Below are 17,065 nucleotides of genomic sequence, written 5' to 3' on the forward strand. Positions count from 1 at the left end.
GCTGTGTGTGTTTAACATGAGCTGACGGGTTGGAAAACTGCAGCTGGTTTGAATTTTTTTCTTTTTTCTCCTGAAGACAGAAAATCTGCAGAAGCAGAGACAGAGGAGCCGTTGGACTGCTGGTTAGCTGGTGGACACGACAGTGATGGAGGCAACGTCTCGCTGCAGCAGAAAAAGGTGAGACTATATCTGACAAACAAGTTTAAGAGGTTTGAATTGAAGGTCAGTAAAAACTCAGAGGTTCCCAAACTAAATTCTTCTCAGAAAATGCACATTTTTATTCTGTGTTTTTTGGTTCAGCTACAAACTAAGACAATTATTCAGACTGCAGACTGTCAGCATTGAAAGTTTCATGTTAGAACTTCTGGACAAAAAGTAAAAAAATCATTAGTGACAAATTTTCCAGATAATTAGATATAATGAGATTATTTTGTAATTCTCAAAGCAAACATTGTGCATGAAAAGAAAAATAAGAAACAGATATTTAAACATTTCAGATTAGTGTCAATAAAAATCACCGTTCAACAACAGACGTAATTTTCTAAATCTTTTTATTAGAACTGGGACACAGCAGCACATCATTTACCTCCAACATTAAATAACTAATATCTGCTTTAAATCTCTCTTCAGTTAGTTTTATAGGAATTCCCTCCAATTCCAAACAATTTAATGTCAGCTCCGACAGGACTTTTGTGGTTCTGCTCCTTCTTTTTGCCTCGGTTTGAGTTCAGTTCTTGGATCAGTTCCAGTAGTTCTGCAGTCTGACTCCGGATTTCGAACCTGATGGAGCTGATTGATCTGTTCCTGTCAAAACACAATCACATGTTATTTAAATGATAGAAGGATTGATCTCCAATCAGTTTCCATTTAGATTGTCTCATCAATGAACAAAGAATTTTGTTGTGGCAGTGCATGTTTGGAAGTGTGATGCTCGGATCAATAATGTAGAATTTATTATGACTGATTCTGATTCCTTCACTAACTGAACATTAAGGTAATCGATCAATTCATGATTTATCAAACTTAACAGGATGGTTTGGATCTGGAGCTGCTTTCAGTTTTTTCTCATCTGGGACACCAGAAGTATAAGTGGTGTTGACCCGAAACCTGCAAAATCAACCACAAGTCAGTGTCAGTGTGTCATTGTGTGTGTGTGTGTGTGTGTGTGTGTGTGTGTGTGTGTGTGTGTGTGTGTGTGTGTGTGTGTGTGTGTGTGTGTGTGTGTGTGTTAATCTGTTAATCCTCCTCGTTAGTGTTAATCAGAGTGACGAGCTTCTTTTCTGTCTTGACTTGTTTGTTTCTTCTGGTTTGAACTTAGCTGACCGCCTTCGCTGCAGGTGGACCGCCACGTCCCATTCAAAGGACGTGATGTGTTCACTGTCCTGTTCAGTGGCTGAGATGTGAGGAAACACAACTGAACTTCAAATAAGAAAAAAAGAAAAAAAAAAAACACCAAGTTGTCATCATAAATTTGAGCCAAACACTGAATCAGTTGAGTGTTTGCAGTAACATCTGTGTGATGGCGTTATGTGACTCACAGTAACAAAAACAAACAAATCTTTAACAAACAAATATTTAATGAAGAAAAAACATTATGAGACAAGTATTTCGACCTCATACAAGAAGTTAAAGGGAAAGAAGCATGTTTGAGTAAACTGTGCTAACAACAACAGGAAATGCAACAACACAATACAACAGGAAACAAACAAAAAAACAGGAAACAAAACAAAAAAACAGGAAACAAAATTAAACAGGAGATGCAACAAGACACAAATGTTAATGAGAACAGGTTTGTAACTGATTTGCCTGGTTGTAAATAAAGGTTACTACTACTACTACTATAAAAGATTACAACAGGAAGCTAAACAATGTAACAGAAAACAACAACCAAACAACAAATGACACAACAAGACACATAACAGCACAACAGGAAACTCCAAAACACAACTTAAAAAACAACATAGCACCAAAAATGCAGCAACACAGAAAAACGGCAACAAAAATCACAACAATAAACAAAACAAAAAGAAAGGAAAACAGAGGAGACATTAAAGAAAACAAAACACCAAATCAAGCCAAAAACTGCATCTCAGGAAGTTAAAATAACTGGTTAACATGACAGCCAGATAATAAAACGGGAGGAATATTAAACTTTAGTTTTGCTGATTTACCTAATTTTGAAAACATCCTTCTGTTTTTCATCTTATGTTCTTTATGTTATTTTATTTTTTATTAATCTGCAAAGTTTATCACCTATAAACATCCCCCAAAGATAAAACCAGAGGTAAGCACATGTTTTAGTATTTTTATGCAGTAGGAACTGGATTTATTCAGGAGTCTCAAACTATTACACACACTTTTTTTCAGCAACCTGAAGCTCATAGTTCCTGAATTTCCTTGTAGAGTCAAGTTTTCCTAGCTGTGCATCCCAGCTAGAGCCACAATTACCATTTTAGGTGAAGCTTTCTACACTGAAAAGATCTACTGCTGAGTGCCGGAGGACTGAACTGTAAAACTATTTAATTTCACAAAGTTTGCATTTACCAACTCTCCACAGACTTATCACATTGTATACAAAGAAAAGCACCTCAGCCTCAGTTAACCATGAGGGAGTTTATAAGAATAATTTCCTTTCTAGATCTTTGCAGCAGATGTTTTCTACCTCAGGTGGTATTTTACCAAACTTCTCACATCTTCACCTGTTAATACAGAATATACAGAATGATAAATGTAAAGTGAGGAACTGAGAAATGATATAATCTGTAATGTTAAATGGTTGCATGTAATGAGTAGATTTACCAAACAGTATAACGATGTAAATTGATGGTAAAAAAAAATACATAGAACTCATACTGTGCAAATATGCAGCTAAAAAAAAAGTAATAAGGTGTGTGAAGGCACCACCAATTGTGTTTAATTTGTTTTGCAAGTGCATTAGTTACACCTGGGCCCAGTGTGCTCTGTCTACATAAGACCTTCATCTGCCTACAGTTAATACCTGTGTCCCAGTTCAGGGTCTACACACTTCGGAGTGCACGGACTATGTAGTCTACGGAGTGTCCTACGTATTCTGTGACCTTACTGTTCATGAAAGCCTGCCTAGCTGACGAGAACTTCCCTTAGCAGGAATGTAGGATGTTGAATCACTTAAACCTCTGAAAACTACAAAGTTTGCATTTTATAGGACATTTTAGTGAACGTAAATACTGATTGAGTAATAATGTAAAAAAAAAAACAAAGAACAAAACAAAAAAACTGAGGTTCACATTTCTACTAAAGTGAGGTAAATGGAAACTCTTTGAAGCTTGGATGCTCATTCGCCATCATCTTGTGTGCAATGAATTCTGGGAGAAAAGAGGCCGAGAAGGATGTACCAACAGTAGCATTCGCTACAGGAAATTAAGTGTGGGTTTGTAGGGTGGATTCGGAGGTGTCTTCCAAATTGGATAGTGCTTGGCACACTGTGACATATGTGGCCGATGAACCTGCACTTCAAAGTGCATAGACCCTGAAATGGGACGCTGCACTAGTGTGTCTCTTGGGCTGAGCTGGGCAAGGCTGGGCTGGGCTGGGCTAGGTTCAGCAGACTGAAAATGAACTTTGTGTGTGTGAAGTTGTCACCGGCTGATCCTGTCCTGGTTTACAGTGTAAACTTCTCAAAAACAGTTAGGGGTATTTGGCTGTTTGTGTGTCAGAGTGAAAAAAAACAAAACAAACCTGACAATCATCAGAAGCACCTACAAAAAGACAGACACGCTGCAGAAAAAAATCATTAATCACAACAAAAACATGAAAATAACTGTAGTTGTTGGTGATTAAACACAAAAGAAGACACAGTGACTGTCTTAGCATGCAGGTTAGTACATAAGAGGAATGAGTAGTGATCAGTGTTTGTACAAATGTGACCGGGCCACCACAAAGATCAGAGCTAGGCTAGGGGGCCCCAGAACCCAGAAGAACAGCCGCCACCCAAGACCACTTATCCCACCCAGACCGCCCACGATCACTACACATCCGCCCAGATGGCGATAGATAAAGGCACCAGTCAGAGAGCCCCGCGGCCACAGAAGACTGGCCCCAGGATGCCAAGCTCCGGACCCCCAGAGATGGACAGAGGACAGGGCCCAGGGCCCCAAGCATGATTCTACTTAAATGTTCTACACTCATGATATAACATTATCATAGTATTTTTGTACATTTTCTGTGAATTTCCCCCACAGGTTGAACATCCCTACGTGTAAGTAGGGCATATAGCAGGAAGAGTCCTGGTTTGGGTAATGTCCTGGGTGAATGTCCTGCCTCAGCACAATGAGTGATCGTATTAAATCATGATTTCAACACTGACCAATAATTATTGTGATTATGATTTTTTTTTCCATAATGGAGCAGCCCTCACATTTAAGTAGACGTGCTGATCCAAATCAGCATGTATGATAAATTGTTCTTTTTGTTCATATGCTGCTGTAACTTCTAGACTGAAGGTGCAAGCTCACCAGTCACCATCACCATTTGCCCTGCCTACTTTACACACCTTCATGAATTGTAACCAATAAGAAGACACTTATCACAGCTCACCGTTCTCCCTCTGTCTGAAATAAGTGCACTGTATCAGTAATTATAATAGGTGTAAAGCTTATCGAGAAGTTAGGAATTAAACTAGAAATGTTCACTTTGATCCGAGGTCAAACAAACAATAAGAAAGTCCATTTTGGTCCAGTCAGATTCTCAGTCAGTCCAGGACCTCCAGGAGTCTTGATGTTTCAATGGAGGAAAGAAACCCTTAACATCTGGAGCAGAACACTGATTTGAACCTAACACAGTGCATTATGGGAAATATCTGCTTACTTCATCTGAAGGATGCATATTTAATACCATTAAGCTAAGTAAAGTTATTTTAGGTTAAAATGTGGTTCAGCTACTTCCCCTTCTGGTTCTGTTTGTCATAGGCTCTGTGACGGAGCTGCTCTCCACCTGAACCAGATTTCAGGCTGTAAGAGGAGGTACAAAGAGCAGGAGGAGGAGATGAAGTTGAAGAGGCAAGAAAGAACTGGAAAGGAGAACAGAGATCCAGGAGAACATCTGCACAGGACCAGAAGAACCCAGAGCCGAAACGAAGACCAGAGGTAGTGAGGCTACAGCTCTCAATCACTGATCAGTAACTACAGGTCCAGACTGATGCCAGAGTCTGATGGTCTCTGACACTCCACAGGGTTTCAAAGACCAGAACCAGGACCAGATCCACAGCTGGGCTTTCACCTGGAACTGCATTCAGACCTGCATATGAGATCCAGTCCTGCAGACCGGAGGTCAGAGTGGCTCTAATCAAAAAGACCACGATCCAGACCTCAGTCCAGGTTTTAGATTACACTGACCCAGCACCCACTGAGACACATCTGGACCAGAGCAAACCAACCACAACCATGTCAGGGGTTAGTTAAAGAGACTCTCTGAGCAGGACTCTAATCCTGGACCAGAACTTCTCTCTGATCTGTCTGTCTTGGTCCCAGGTCAGGTCCAGATCCACAGCGGTCTCTGATGACTTCTCAGGGACTAGAACCACCAAAAAAAGGTCTGACAGACTTTGGGGTCCAGGATCATGCAGAGGAGATGGGGCACCACCAAGGATCAGGTCCAGTTCTCTGGGGGGCAGAACTGAGATCAGGACCAAGAGAAGGAGGAAGATCCACCCGTCTGCATTCAGAGGCAGAGGTATGTTCGATTGTTTAGTGAATCAATCAAGCAATCATCAATGACGTAAAGTCTCCGATTGCCTAAATCAGCAGTCTCTAATGTCACCCTGGTTTCCTATAGGTCAGCTTCGGCTGTCAATCACTCCAGAGGGGGGACAGCTCGTCATTCACAGTGAGTGATCCAGAAGCCAATCAGAGGAGGCTTAAAATACACTTCAATAACCACAGAATGTATTTGAAGGAGTGTCTAATTGATCGTTAATCAGTTCTGATCAGTGTTAATCTTCCTGTTCTCTGTCTCTGCAGTCCACGAGGCCCGAAGGCTGATGGGAAAGTCCTGCAGGTCATGTGACTCGTATGTGAAGGTGAGGATACTAATATGTGATCAATAGGTACATGGTTCAGTTCCTGATTTCAGTGTGTGGGTGTGTGTGTTCACAGCTGACTGTGACCTCTGACCTCCATCGTGATGTAAGGATGAAAACTCAGTTGGTGCCAAACAACAAGAACCCAGAATACAACCAAAGCTTCAAGATGTGAGTCTCATGTTCTCCTCTGAGTCCATCACAAAGATGTCTGTGTCAGTCTGAGCCAAAAACAAAAGATGTGGTCTGAGGGTGCTTGCCAAGGTGGTCTCTGGACCTCTGAAGAATATATAGACCTGATCGCAGACATAGATTTCTGTCCAACAGCCTTGATCCAGTCTCATTCCCTATTGTGGTTCTAGAAAAACCTCTCTTTATCCATCCCTCTTTTATCAACCGGTACTAGAAACTGTTTTAAGTTTCATCCTACGAATTGAATTTGCTGCATCACCAGCCTCCAACTAGACATCCTGGTCCTGGTCCCAGTCAAAAAAGTAGGTGGCCTGAATAGAGCTAACGGCACCCTGGAAGGAGAGGATGAAGGAGGCACAGGCGCGTAAGCTGGGGAAATATCAGTCCCTCGTCGTTGAGAGTCATTGGAGGGGGTGGAGAGCCTGGACTCTAACAGCGGAGGTGGGCAGCAGGGGGTTTCCTGGACAGTTACCCTGGAGAGCACTGGGGCTGCTTGGGGTCAGAAGGGGAAACCCGTAAGAACCTGGTGAATGACATCGGGCTGAGATGGCATCCAGTGGCTAAAGAGGAAAGCAGTGGTGTAAGCAGGCTGGCAGACTAGAAGGGGGTCAGAGTTGAATGGGGAAGGGCAAGGGGGCAGTTCCAAGACGCTGTTCTGCTGTCAAGCTCCATTGTAGTGTTGTGGGCCAGTTAATGAAACACCAGTAAAGCTGGGGGTGCCCACTTGAAAACCCAGTGAACTCTCAAGATCTGAGTCATAGTGCTCTGCCCACAGACGACATCTAAGGGGGGTGATTGCTATGCCAACTGGCTACACAGCAGGAGGCAGGATATCTATCTTTTTAAAGACTATTTAAAATATTCACGAATACAAAAAGTTTGTATTTATTAAACATGCGGAGGAATCAGCTGTTGATTAATCCCACATGTTCTGCATCACCTGCTCATCCTCATTAGTGGTCTTTTACATTCAGAAGCACCTCTTTTAGCCATATATGGTGACAACACACCTTTTTAGACATCACATGGAAACTGATTATATTCTTTCTCTGTGTATTCTGTAGGAAAACTTAAATTTATGCTAAGTCTGAAGCCAACTAAACATGTTTAGTTTACACAGTTCACTCATTAAAGTTAAAGATGCACTACGTAACTTTCCAGCCCTAAAACTCGAAGTCCGGGTTCATTTGACAGCACAGTGAAAATCTATTACATTCATTTCTGGAGCCGTCAATGCCCAGCAATGTCCTGAGTCTGAGAAAGTACTTCAAAACTTTTTCTTCAGGGACACTGCATGAAGTTGCAGCCGAGTTTCGCTTTACACATCATGTCGTATGCTAGCAAGTGGATATAAACACATTGGCCGTTTTGCATGCACACCATGGCTGATTCAGTAGGAAACACAAAAAGACATTATCGGAGAAAGAGAGGAAAAAGAGAGCAAGAGATAAGACTAGAGTCTAGGTAAGACTGTCTTTTACTGGCTGGAGAGAGCTCAGAGACAGGTAGGATTAAAGATAGATGCCGAATTAGTCATGAAGCTGGACAACTTCTTATCCAGACCACTTTTAAAAATGACCAAAGAGTCAGTGATAAGGAAGTGAGGACTGCGTCAGATGTGTGTGTGGTTACAGAAATGTGCCACTGGAGGGCAGTATGGGTTGACAGCTGGTTCCAGATCTGACCAGTGGTGTGTGTGTGTGTGTGTCTCAGGTGCATCAGGAAGAGCCTACTCCCAAGCAGAGTGATGATCTCGGTGGTGAGACGTTTACCTGAAATCCGGTCAGTGATGACATCGCTCTGAACCCACACCTGTTCTGTCCAGAGAGGCCTCTTAGATTTCTTATTTCACACCTGACATTTAACACGTGTGTGTCTTGTCTCCTCAGGCGCAGTCAGCTGATTGGCTGTATGAGTTTTGGGATTGGCTCTCTCATGTCATCCTCAAAGGTGGGTTACAGTAGAGGATGCTGCACTCTGATTGGCTGTAGGATTGTTGATATTCATGTAGTTCATATTGAATAAAATTAGTTTATCTTAGTATAAATCATTTCAAGTGCACCTGACTTAATAACTCATTAATAATCCATTTTTATTGGCAGCTGATGACTGGTTGGTTCTATCTCCTGGGGGAGGAGTTTGGGCAGAGCAAACACCTGAGAGTGACATCACCACAGAGCAGACCAATAAGGAGCCCTGAGGGAGAGATGGGGGAGAAGGGGGAAGCATCTGGAGGTGAGGCTGTCTGGATGAAGCTGCATTGTGGTTGGCTGTTGCTTGTTCATGTGACCATGCTCAAAGTTGATTGATTGATCAGAGTTTGGAATCTCAGATGTGAATTCAGAACCAAAACGGAAGAAAGACCACTGGGTCTGTGGCTCTACCCTGGTGTCCACTGGTTATGTGGTTTAGCAGGTCCATCAAGTATGTGGTCCATCTGGTCTGAGCTGGTCTGTGTACAATCAGGTCTGTGGTCCAAAGAACAGGAAGCCTTCAGATAAAAAAAAGAAAAGTACGGTAGGTAGGTAGGTAGGTAGGTAGGTAGGAAAACACTCAGTAATTTCTCTGGATGTGATGAAGAGGTTGGACAGATGAAAACATCACAGCTGTGTCAGAGAGATAAAACGTCAGATTAATCAGACTAATTATTCAGACTTGTGCTGACTGGTCAAAATTAGAGTTGAGCTGATTTTAATATTCTAATATTACGGAATCATAATATTTTTTTCCTGCCCAACACCACCACACTCAGACATAAGTTATTCAATCTTCCAAGACGATTGATGATGAAAAAGTTTTAGAAGTTATTGTGCTGGATGACCATCTCTTGTCCGTTGGAGAAAACGTTGACTGCAAGTATAATTTCAAGATTTATTATAAATAAAAAAAGTTCTGTGGCAATAATTGTTTTCATGTATTAATTGATGTTTCATACTTTCACCTATGTCAGGCCATTGAATGACAGTAACAGCTATATTCTACATTAAGCCTATAATGAATATGATTTATTTAAATGATCAAATTAACAGACCTCTTAATAAAATAACACAGGTATTGGATCAGTACTCTGTATCAGCAGATTTCTAAATCCCAGGTGTCGGAATCGGTATCGGACAGAAAAAAACGGAATCGTAACATCCCTAGTCAAAATGTAAGCTCTCACATCTAAATGGGTCATAAAAAAAGACATATTAGAATAACCAAACCAAAAGCACTGCTGTGGCACAGTAAACATAAATCCAACATTAATGATGAGGATCTGATAGGAAACCTGGAAGTATCCATGCTGAGGAAGTGGTCACTGAAGCAGAACAGATGTGTGGTGACCAAGAAAAATCAAATGTGAGACACAAACAATATAAATAAACACATAACGTAAAACCAAGAGCAGAACCACAGATTTTCCCACAAATAAACTGAAAACACAAAAGTCAAGAGAGAAGGTCAAAGTAGCAAAAGAAGGAAATGAAGAGAAAGCGCTCCAGGCTATCCAGCTCAGAGATGATGTTTACTCTGTCAGGACAGATGTGTCATCGGGTCAGCTGATCTGAAGGAAAGCAGCCTCCTTATTGTAAAAATGATGAACAATGGACGTAATTTGACCAGGAGTCTATTAGAACCAGAGGTTTTAAAGGACCAGCCCAGTTTCACCACAAAGTGGAGAATCTAAACATTCATCCATATGAATACGTTTCAGTCTAACCTTCAAAACACTGAGATCATGATGGCATATTTTTAAATGATTGCTTTGTGAAAATGGAATGTATTTTATGGCTCTTTTCTAGTCTTATTTGACCAGTCAAAGGGCTTCAACACTGCATGCCACATTCACCCAATCACACACATTCATACAGCAATGCTGTGGATTTGTACTAGGGTGTGCACGACTAAGCCATTGGTTTAGCTAGTTCGTAGGAAGGGCCTGCATTAAAAAAAATTTTTTAAAATTGATAATGGGATAATTTATACCATTATCTAATTTTCTTGAGATTGCTGATTATTCAAGTGCAGGGTTGCGAGGGGGCTGGAGCTGTTCCTAGTACATCAAGGAGCCAACACAGAGACTCAGATCAGCCTAACATGTATGTCTATGGATGTGGAGGAAGCTGGGAAAGAACCCACGCATACACGTGGAGAACATGCGAAGTCCACACGTCCACTCTCAGTAACCTACTTGTTGTTAATATATAAGAAATATTATTTACAAAACAATAAAATGAAAAAAGTCTGTACTTTAATATATTATATTAGCTTAAATTGTGTGTTTGTGGTCTACTAGGAGCAGTGGTGGTTTCTACGCTTTGGGTGCAGCAGTCTGTATCTGAAGGAGCTCTGCAGGGCTGTTAGTGCTTGGGCGGGGTGTGGGGCAGTGGGGGAGGGGAACCCTTTTAACACTTCAACTGGTCGGTAAAAGGGGCATCCCAGTACAAAACTGTTCTGTACTGGGCTACCTCTGTACAGTCCAGCCAGCAATGAAGGAAAGCTAATGATCAATAATGGCGGAACATCCGTCAATGATTAATACATCCAGTTTTACTTCTATCATGTCTGAAAAAGGCTGAAATTGCAACGTGTCTGACAATTACGTTTTACCATCAGTCATTTACAGAATTACACATACACCCTATGACTTCCCTCCCCAGCTGTCATGAGGTCTATTTTGATCAATAAAGCCAGATGTAACACAGGATTTACCCTGCTTCCAGTCTCCAGCAGCCCCGACCCTGAATTGGAATAAGTGGTACAGAAAATTGATGGATGGAACCCTTAAAATGGGAGTTTGATAACTTGATGCCACTATTGTTGTTATCACATTAAGTCACATTAAACCCATATTTAATAGCAGTTAGAAAATATAATTATGCATTCTGTGATGTTACTGTTTAATTTTCTAGATAAACTTGTGATTTTGATTAAAACTGGCCTGATTACAATGCCTCTGTATATCAAACTGTACGCTAAATTAAAGATTTGATTCTAAAATTTGTGAAGAGAAACTGTCTCAGGAAAAATTGTAACATAGGCAATAACAGTCAAAAGCCAGATTAATAAGTAAAAACTGTCCATATGCACAACGAACAAGGACATTGTTTGAGACAGTTTAATCTGAGAACATTAAACAAGGTTTAATTTAACTGGAACACTACATCTCAGTAGTGTTCCAGTTTCACTGTAAAATGAGAAAGTAAAATCTTAATAAAAGAACAAAAATACTGTTGGATCAAGATTACTACCAAACATTAAATAAATGAAATTATTCAAATTTAACACCACCATAATAAACTAGAACCCTTCTAACATTTACAGAGTGTCACTGAAATTGTCAGAAGCTCAGAAATCACAAACCTGTCAAAGTGAACACTGATGCATCTCATTTAAGATCTTTAATTAGCTGGAAAATAAGAAGGTGTTTCTGTCCTGGTTTTCCTATTTGTGTATGTGGAAAGAGGATGAAGAGTGTTAGTATGGATGATGTTGAATCTGTTATTGGAGCTTTTTTTATGGCGTGGTTACGGCCAACAGCAGTTTGTGTGTTCGTGTTAATAAATCGTCAACAACACTGAATCATGCTTTACCATTCAGAATGCTACAATATTTATATCTTTAAATATGCCGTGATTATGGTGTCCTCTGACTGGACAACAAATTTAAATTCATGCAGGATAAAGTTAGCTTAACATGGTTCTACCAGCATGACAAAGACTCCCTAAAGCAACACAAAAATGTTAAATGGAAAGATGACTAAATATTTGTGTGGGTGTTCAGATCATCGGACAGGACTGCCTCACAGGCAACAGCTTGTTGATACAACTGGCCCAGGTTTACGTCCCAGCCTGGGCCCTTTGTGACATGTTACCATCTCTCTCTCTCTTTGGTCTCTTTTCTGTCTACTTACTGGACAATAAAAGCCACTAGGGTCACAAAAATGTTCAAGAAAATGATCTTGTGTTGGTAGGAGGCACGCATTATACAATTTGCATTTTACAATTTCCCTCTGAGGATAAAGTATTTTTCATTTTGTTAATGATGACTGTGAGGGGCCGAGGCCAAGGATGAAGAGAACACAGGAGGTTTTTTAACAAGACGTCTTTGACATTTAATGTCCCAAAAAAGAAAAAAAAAATTCCTAAGCAAAAGTTCTGGGCCCATAAAAGAGGTCAAATAAGCAGAACATTAACATAAGGAACTGAAAACTAACAAACTAACTGACCTAACAGACTGAAACACAGGGGAAACTATATACACCGGCTGATCAGACCATTTTGACACAAGAGGGAAATACATAACATAACTATCTTCAACTAACTTAATAAATTTAACTAATTCACAACAGAACTCAAACAATTTAGACTCATAACTCATTAGGGAAACAGAAATCTAAATAATTATAATTCTACATAAAGAATAAACAAAGTAATACAAAACAATAGAAAATCTTAACCCCTCTCCCACCATCTTGTTGTGAGATGGATGAGTCCAATTAGGCTGCAGCCTCTCAAAGGAGATCCACCTCAGCTGGGACTCTCTTAGCAGGCTTGGGCTCGATGTGTGTGGTTGGCTAGGCGGCCATCACAATGACAAGCAGCTACAGCTCCTCAGTGCAGTCAGCCCAGGTTCGAGTCCTGGCTTGGGTTCCTTTGCTACATGTCATTCCCTGCTCTGTCTGATCCCCTTTCCTATTGAGCTACTGTCAAATAAAGGCCACTCAAGCCCAGAAACCCCTTAAAATGCCCATCCTTACAACATAGGTACATCAAGAGGCAATGTTGGGTAAGGTGCCTTCAATATATTGTCTCAAAGACAACACACATACAGGTAAAGCTAAAAGAAAAATTAGAATATCATGCAAAACTTAATTTATTTTAGTAATTCGACTTAAGGTCCCACATTATGCAAAAATCACTTTCCAAAAGTTTTCTACAGTCATATATGTCCTCATAGCCTGTGTATGAGGCCCAAAAATAAGAAAATTCTGACATCTCTCACTCGCTTCCTTGACTTTTTAGCAAATGTGTGCGACTCCATACCCACACCTTTCTCTGTACAGACGTTGCTGCCACTGCTCTACTAATCCCTAGTGACTGTCTCCAAAACAGAGCAAATTCCCATAGACCCATGTTCCCATGTTAAAAAAGACCAACTTCACAGCAGAAATAAACATGTTTAAAGCCTGGACAAAAATCCATTTTAGGATTAAAAGGTCAAGTTTACCTTCATGACAACTGTGAGGGGGGGGATTATTTTTTCTAACTCATCCGTTTGGATGTCATTTAATCTTGAAATTCGGCATAATTAGGGGCGTGTCCTTTTGATTGACATGTATCCAATATCCGTGGCAAGAAGGGAGAGTGCAGCACAACCACGGCTTTTAGCGGCTAACAGCGCACCTTAGCAGATATAAACAACCATCCAATCCACTTTATTTATAAAGCACATTTAAAACAAAGACAAATAATCAAAATATTAATAAACAAAAGTAAATAAAGAAATGAATAAAAAATGAAAATATAAAATAAATATATTTATATTTTATATCTTATGATCCAGATTACTGAGCTGTAAGCTGCTGCTGGCTTGTCATATCTGTCTACATCCCCTTAGGTTTTAAGATGTAGGTGTAACCCAACCCAAGACGTTCCTGTCCAGAAGAAGCAAACCTCAGCTGCTCATAAAGCGCAGACAAATTTATATATTTTTAATTTAAGACTTAATGAATGGAGCAGGCAGTGAGCCGATTCTGTTATACATAATTCAGACTCATGTGGGCTAAAGTAAAATGGTTCTGCTTCAGATGTAGAGTGAGAAAACTGAGAAGAACCTGCTGACAGAAACCCAGACTGCTGTGTTCTGTTTACAGTTCAGCTAACTTTTACACACAATAAAGAAAAGTCTGCTTCAGTGAGGAAAGAGATTAGTAAAATTCAGAACATCACAGATGTCTGTGGTGTCCTGTTGCAGTCTGGGTCAGGCTGGGGTGGTCACAGTGACCTGGGCATCGGTGGTGTGTTTGGGATGGATGGAGCAGTTGTAGGAATGAGTGAAAATGGTCAACACTTCAAGTCAAATTTAAAAGCATTTTTAAAAAAAACAGTATAACTGCAAAACAAACAAATATCAAATCTCATTCTGATTAAATACCAAGAAAAAACACAAGAATCCTTTTAGCATTTGACTTCCTCCGCTTTGCTTTTCAGAACCACTTGTCTCTTCTATAGTCTGGGCTTCGAATGTGTTTTCTGGTTTAAGACAGTTTACCTTCTGTAGGGACCAAGTCCTACAAACCTGTTAGATCATCTTCCTCCTGACCGATAAGCAGTGCTATTAACACATCTGTCAGTAAACTGTCTGTCCTGCTGTGGCTGCAGGAGCTCTGCTGTCTTTCATCGACTTTGCAGTTCAAGATTATAGTTTGTTCTTAGTGTTGGAAGTAAGTGTGTTAACATTTCCAATCTGGCAAACCTGTGGAAATGTAGCAGATGATTTGGCTCTTGGTGTAGTTTTACTTTCTGATAAAATCACTTGTTGGTCGTTTGATCAACAATCGGTGCCGGTAACTGAGCAGTCAGCAGCAGCAACTAAAAAGGAAACTACAAATCTGGTTGAAGCCGGCCGACTACAGAAGGGGGGGGGGGGGTGTAGAGAGAATCACAAGCAAGCAGATGGTTTCATGTTCACCTCAGGATCAACCAGGACTCAGGCTATATTTTACATGATATGTTCAGATTACATGGAAGGAGACTGGAGGTGGATAAAATGGAGAGAAACTGTGTTTAAAGCATTAATTATGTAGCAACGAGGCAGCCCATAAGATTTCTGCTCTAAGAACAAAGCAGCGAGGCAGAAAAGTATGTCAGCGATGATAGCTGTTGTTCCGGGTGAGTAGGCCAGCACACTGTGTGTTTGTCAGATGAATCATCAGCAAAGGGAAGCAGAACAACACTTTGGTGGAACTGAACAGCTGGAAGTTGAAGGTGAGTGATCAAGACCTGCAGATTCCTCACGGATCCTCTCAGTTTTCTGTTTCTAGATCTACAGTTATGTCCATGAGTCTTGATCCAGCCTCATTTAGCTATTTATCTGCATGAAAATAGGAATTGGTTTTTGATCTGGTTTCTTTCCAGATCATCCCACTGCTTTGATAATGCGGAGGTGCAGACTCTGGGGAGGATCCATCGCTCTATCAGACTTGTTGCCACTGATTTTCAGTCTTGTGCCTTTTCTCCCTGTTTCCTCTCCTTTTGTGTCTATTATGTGTTCACAGACTCATCCCTTGAGTTAGGGACCTTTTTATACTTCAAATATATATATATATCATACATGTATGTTTAAAACACAAAAACCCACAGTCCTCTGAAAATTCCCAGTTACAAGGACTGGACTGATAAAGCATTTGGATCAGGACCTGGGATCAGAACTTTGGATCAAGACTGTAAACTGGTCTTGAGATGTGATGGTGGTGTGTGATGATGCATGTGTGTGAATCCATACATCCGTCTATTTATAGAGGGGTGGGGGAGAAGGGCCGAGCGAGCCCGAGTGCGAATGACTCCTGCTCCCTCACTCTCCCTCTGGGGGTCCACACGGTTACCATGGTGACAAGAAGCAGCCTGGTAACCATGTGACCCTCACAATACCTCTGTGCCTATGTCCCTCGACCGCCCCTCTCTCTCTCTCTGACATCACACTGAGATCTGACACTCGTTTGCCCCGAGAGCAGAGAGAGCGAGAGAGGGAGAGAGAGCGGGACCACAGAAGAAGAAGATCAGACGAGCTGCTGAGAGGCTACAGTCAGGACACCTTCCCCGTCTGGGTCCAGGACTTCTCAGTGACATGAACTCTGTTTGGATTTTTGTGAAGTTCCTGCAGCCTGAACCAGAACCATCATGTAGAAGCCTCTGATGCATCTGGTGTGAGTCCAGATCGGCTCTGATTCTGGTCTCCATCGCTGAGCTTTTTGATAGTTTTTGCTGTTTGTTGGACCAACTGTTCTGCAGAACCTGAGTCACAAAGACCAACAAATCTTCAGGGCAGACAAGACTTATGGACGATTAACGTTTCTGTCAGGTTGCAGTTTCTCATAGATCATCCTGGTTCTGGTGTTGTTTTGTTTGGTCCATCTGGGTTGAGGAACGTTGAGATGTTCTGGAAGAACACAGCCTGGTCTTGGGACGATACTGCAGGTCATGATGATGATGATGATGGTGGTTTTCTGCTTGCAGCAGATCTCAGAAGGACTCCGGACTCAGTTCCGGATGCTGACCTGAGCCACACCAACAGGACCAGCACAGTTGGCACAACCAACCAGCCCAACTGCACTACCTCATCTTCAAGTGGACCCAAAGAGTCGACCCAACAGGGCCCGGCCTCCAGTCAGCCCCTCAGCCTCAGCTCGCCCAGCGTTAGCTACAGCAGCTACATGTCCACGCTGTACGCCAACAACCTGAACCAGGAGAACCGGGGCGGCAGCACACAGAGGCTGATGGTGAGTATGTAAATTATTCTGATGGTGAGTAAAAAAAAAATTCTGAGTCGTGTCTTTACTCCCTTGAGAAAAGACACGACTATAGGAATCGTGGTCATGAGCTCTTGGTCCAGCTGGACCAAAAGATCTCAACCACTCCTTCATCCCTGCAGGAAGAGAGATGCCTTATTCCTGCAAAATTAAGGGATTGGGATTTGGTCTTCATTTCAGACTCAGACTGTCTAGTACTGGTGTTGATTTGGATTTGGACTGATCTTTTCCCACCTCAGAATGAAAAGTGACTTTTTGACCTTGAACATATCCACATAATGTAATAGAGAGAATGGGAATCACAG

General features: G+C 41.3%; 1 protein-coding gene across 3 annotated transcripts in view; it reads left to right on the forward strand.

The window, feature by feature from the left end:
* The first annotated feature begins 101 nt into the window (after window positions 1-101).
* LOC121648904 (regulator of G-protein signaling 3-like) overlaps window positions 102-17,065 on the forward strand; it is a 43,672-nt gene continuing 26,708 nt past the window's right edge. Inside the window, exons 1-11 of one of the 3 annotated variants that reach the window (XM_041999358.1) lie at window positions 102-177; window positions 4,947-5,123; window positions 5,210-5,429; window positions 5,508-5,709; window positions 5,812-5,862; window positions 5,997-6,055; window positions 6,132-6,226; window positions 7,961-8,029; window positions 8,137-8,197; window positions 8,350-8,482; window positions 16,468-16,730. In XM_041999358.1, the coding sequence (XP_041855292.1) occupies window positions 146-177; window positions 4,947-5,123; window positions 5,210-5,429; window positions 5,508-5,709; window positions 5,812-5,862; window positions 5,997-6,055; window positions 6,132-6,226; window positions 7,961-8,029; window positions 8,137-8,197; window positions 8,350-8,482; window positions 16,468-16,730 (1,362 nt within the window). In that variant the 5' untranslated portion in view covers window positions 102-145. Of the gene's footprint in view, window positions 178-4,890; window positions 4,899-4,946; window positions 5,124-5,209; window positions 5,430-5,507; window positions 5,710-5,811; window positions 5,863-5,996; window positions 6,056-6,131; window positions 6,227-7,960; window positions 8,030-8,136; window positions 8,198-8,349; window positions 8,483-16,467; window positions 16,731-17,065 lie in introns of those variants that run through there. The other 2 variants (XM_041999360.1, XM_041999361.1) reach the window with 2 other exon arrangements.

Source organism: Melanotaenia boesemani, chromosome 11 (assembly GCF_017639745.1).
Source record: "Melanotaenia boesemani isolate fMelBoe1 chromosome 11, fMelBoe1.pri, whole genome shotgun sequence".
Lineage (NCBI taxonomy): Eukaryota > Metazoa > Chordata > Actinopteri > Atheriniformes > Melanotaeniidae > Melanotaenia > Melanotaenia boesemani.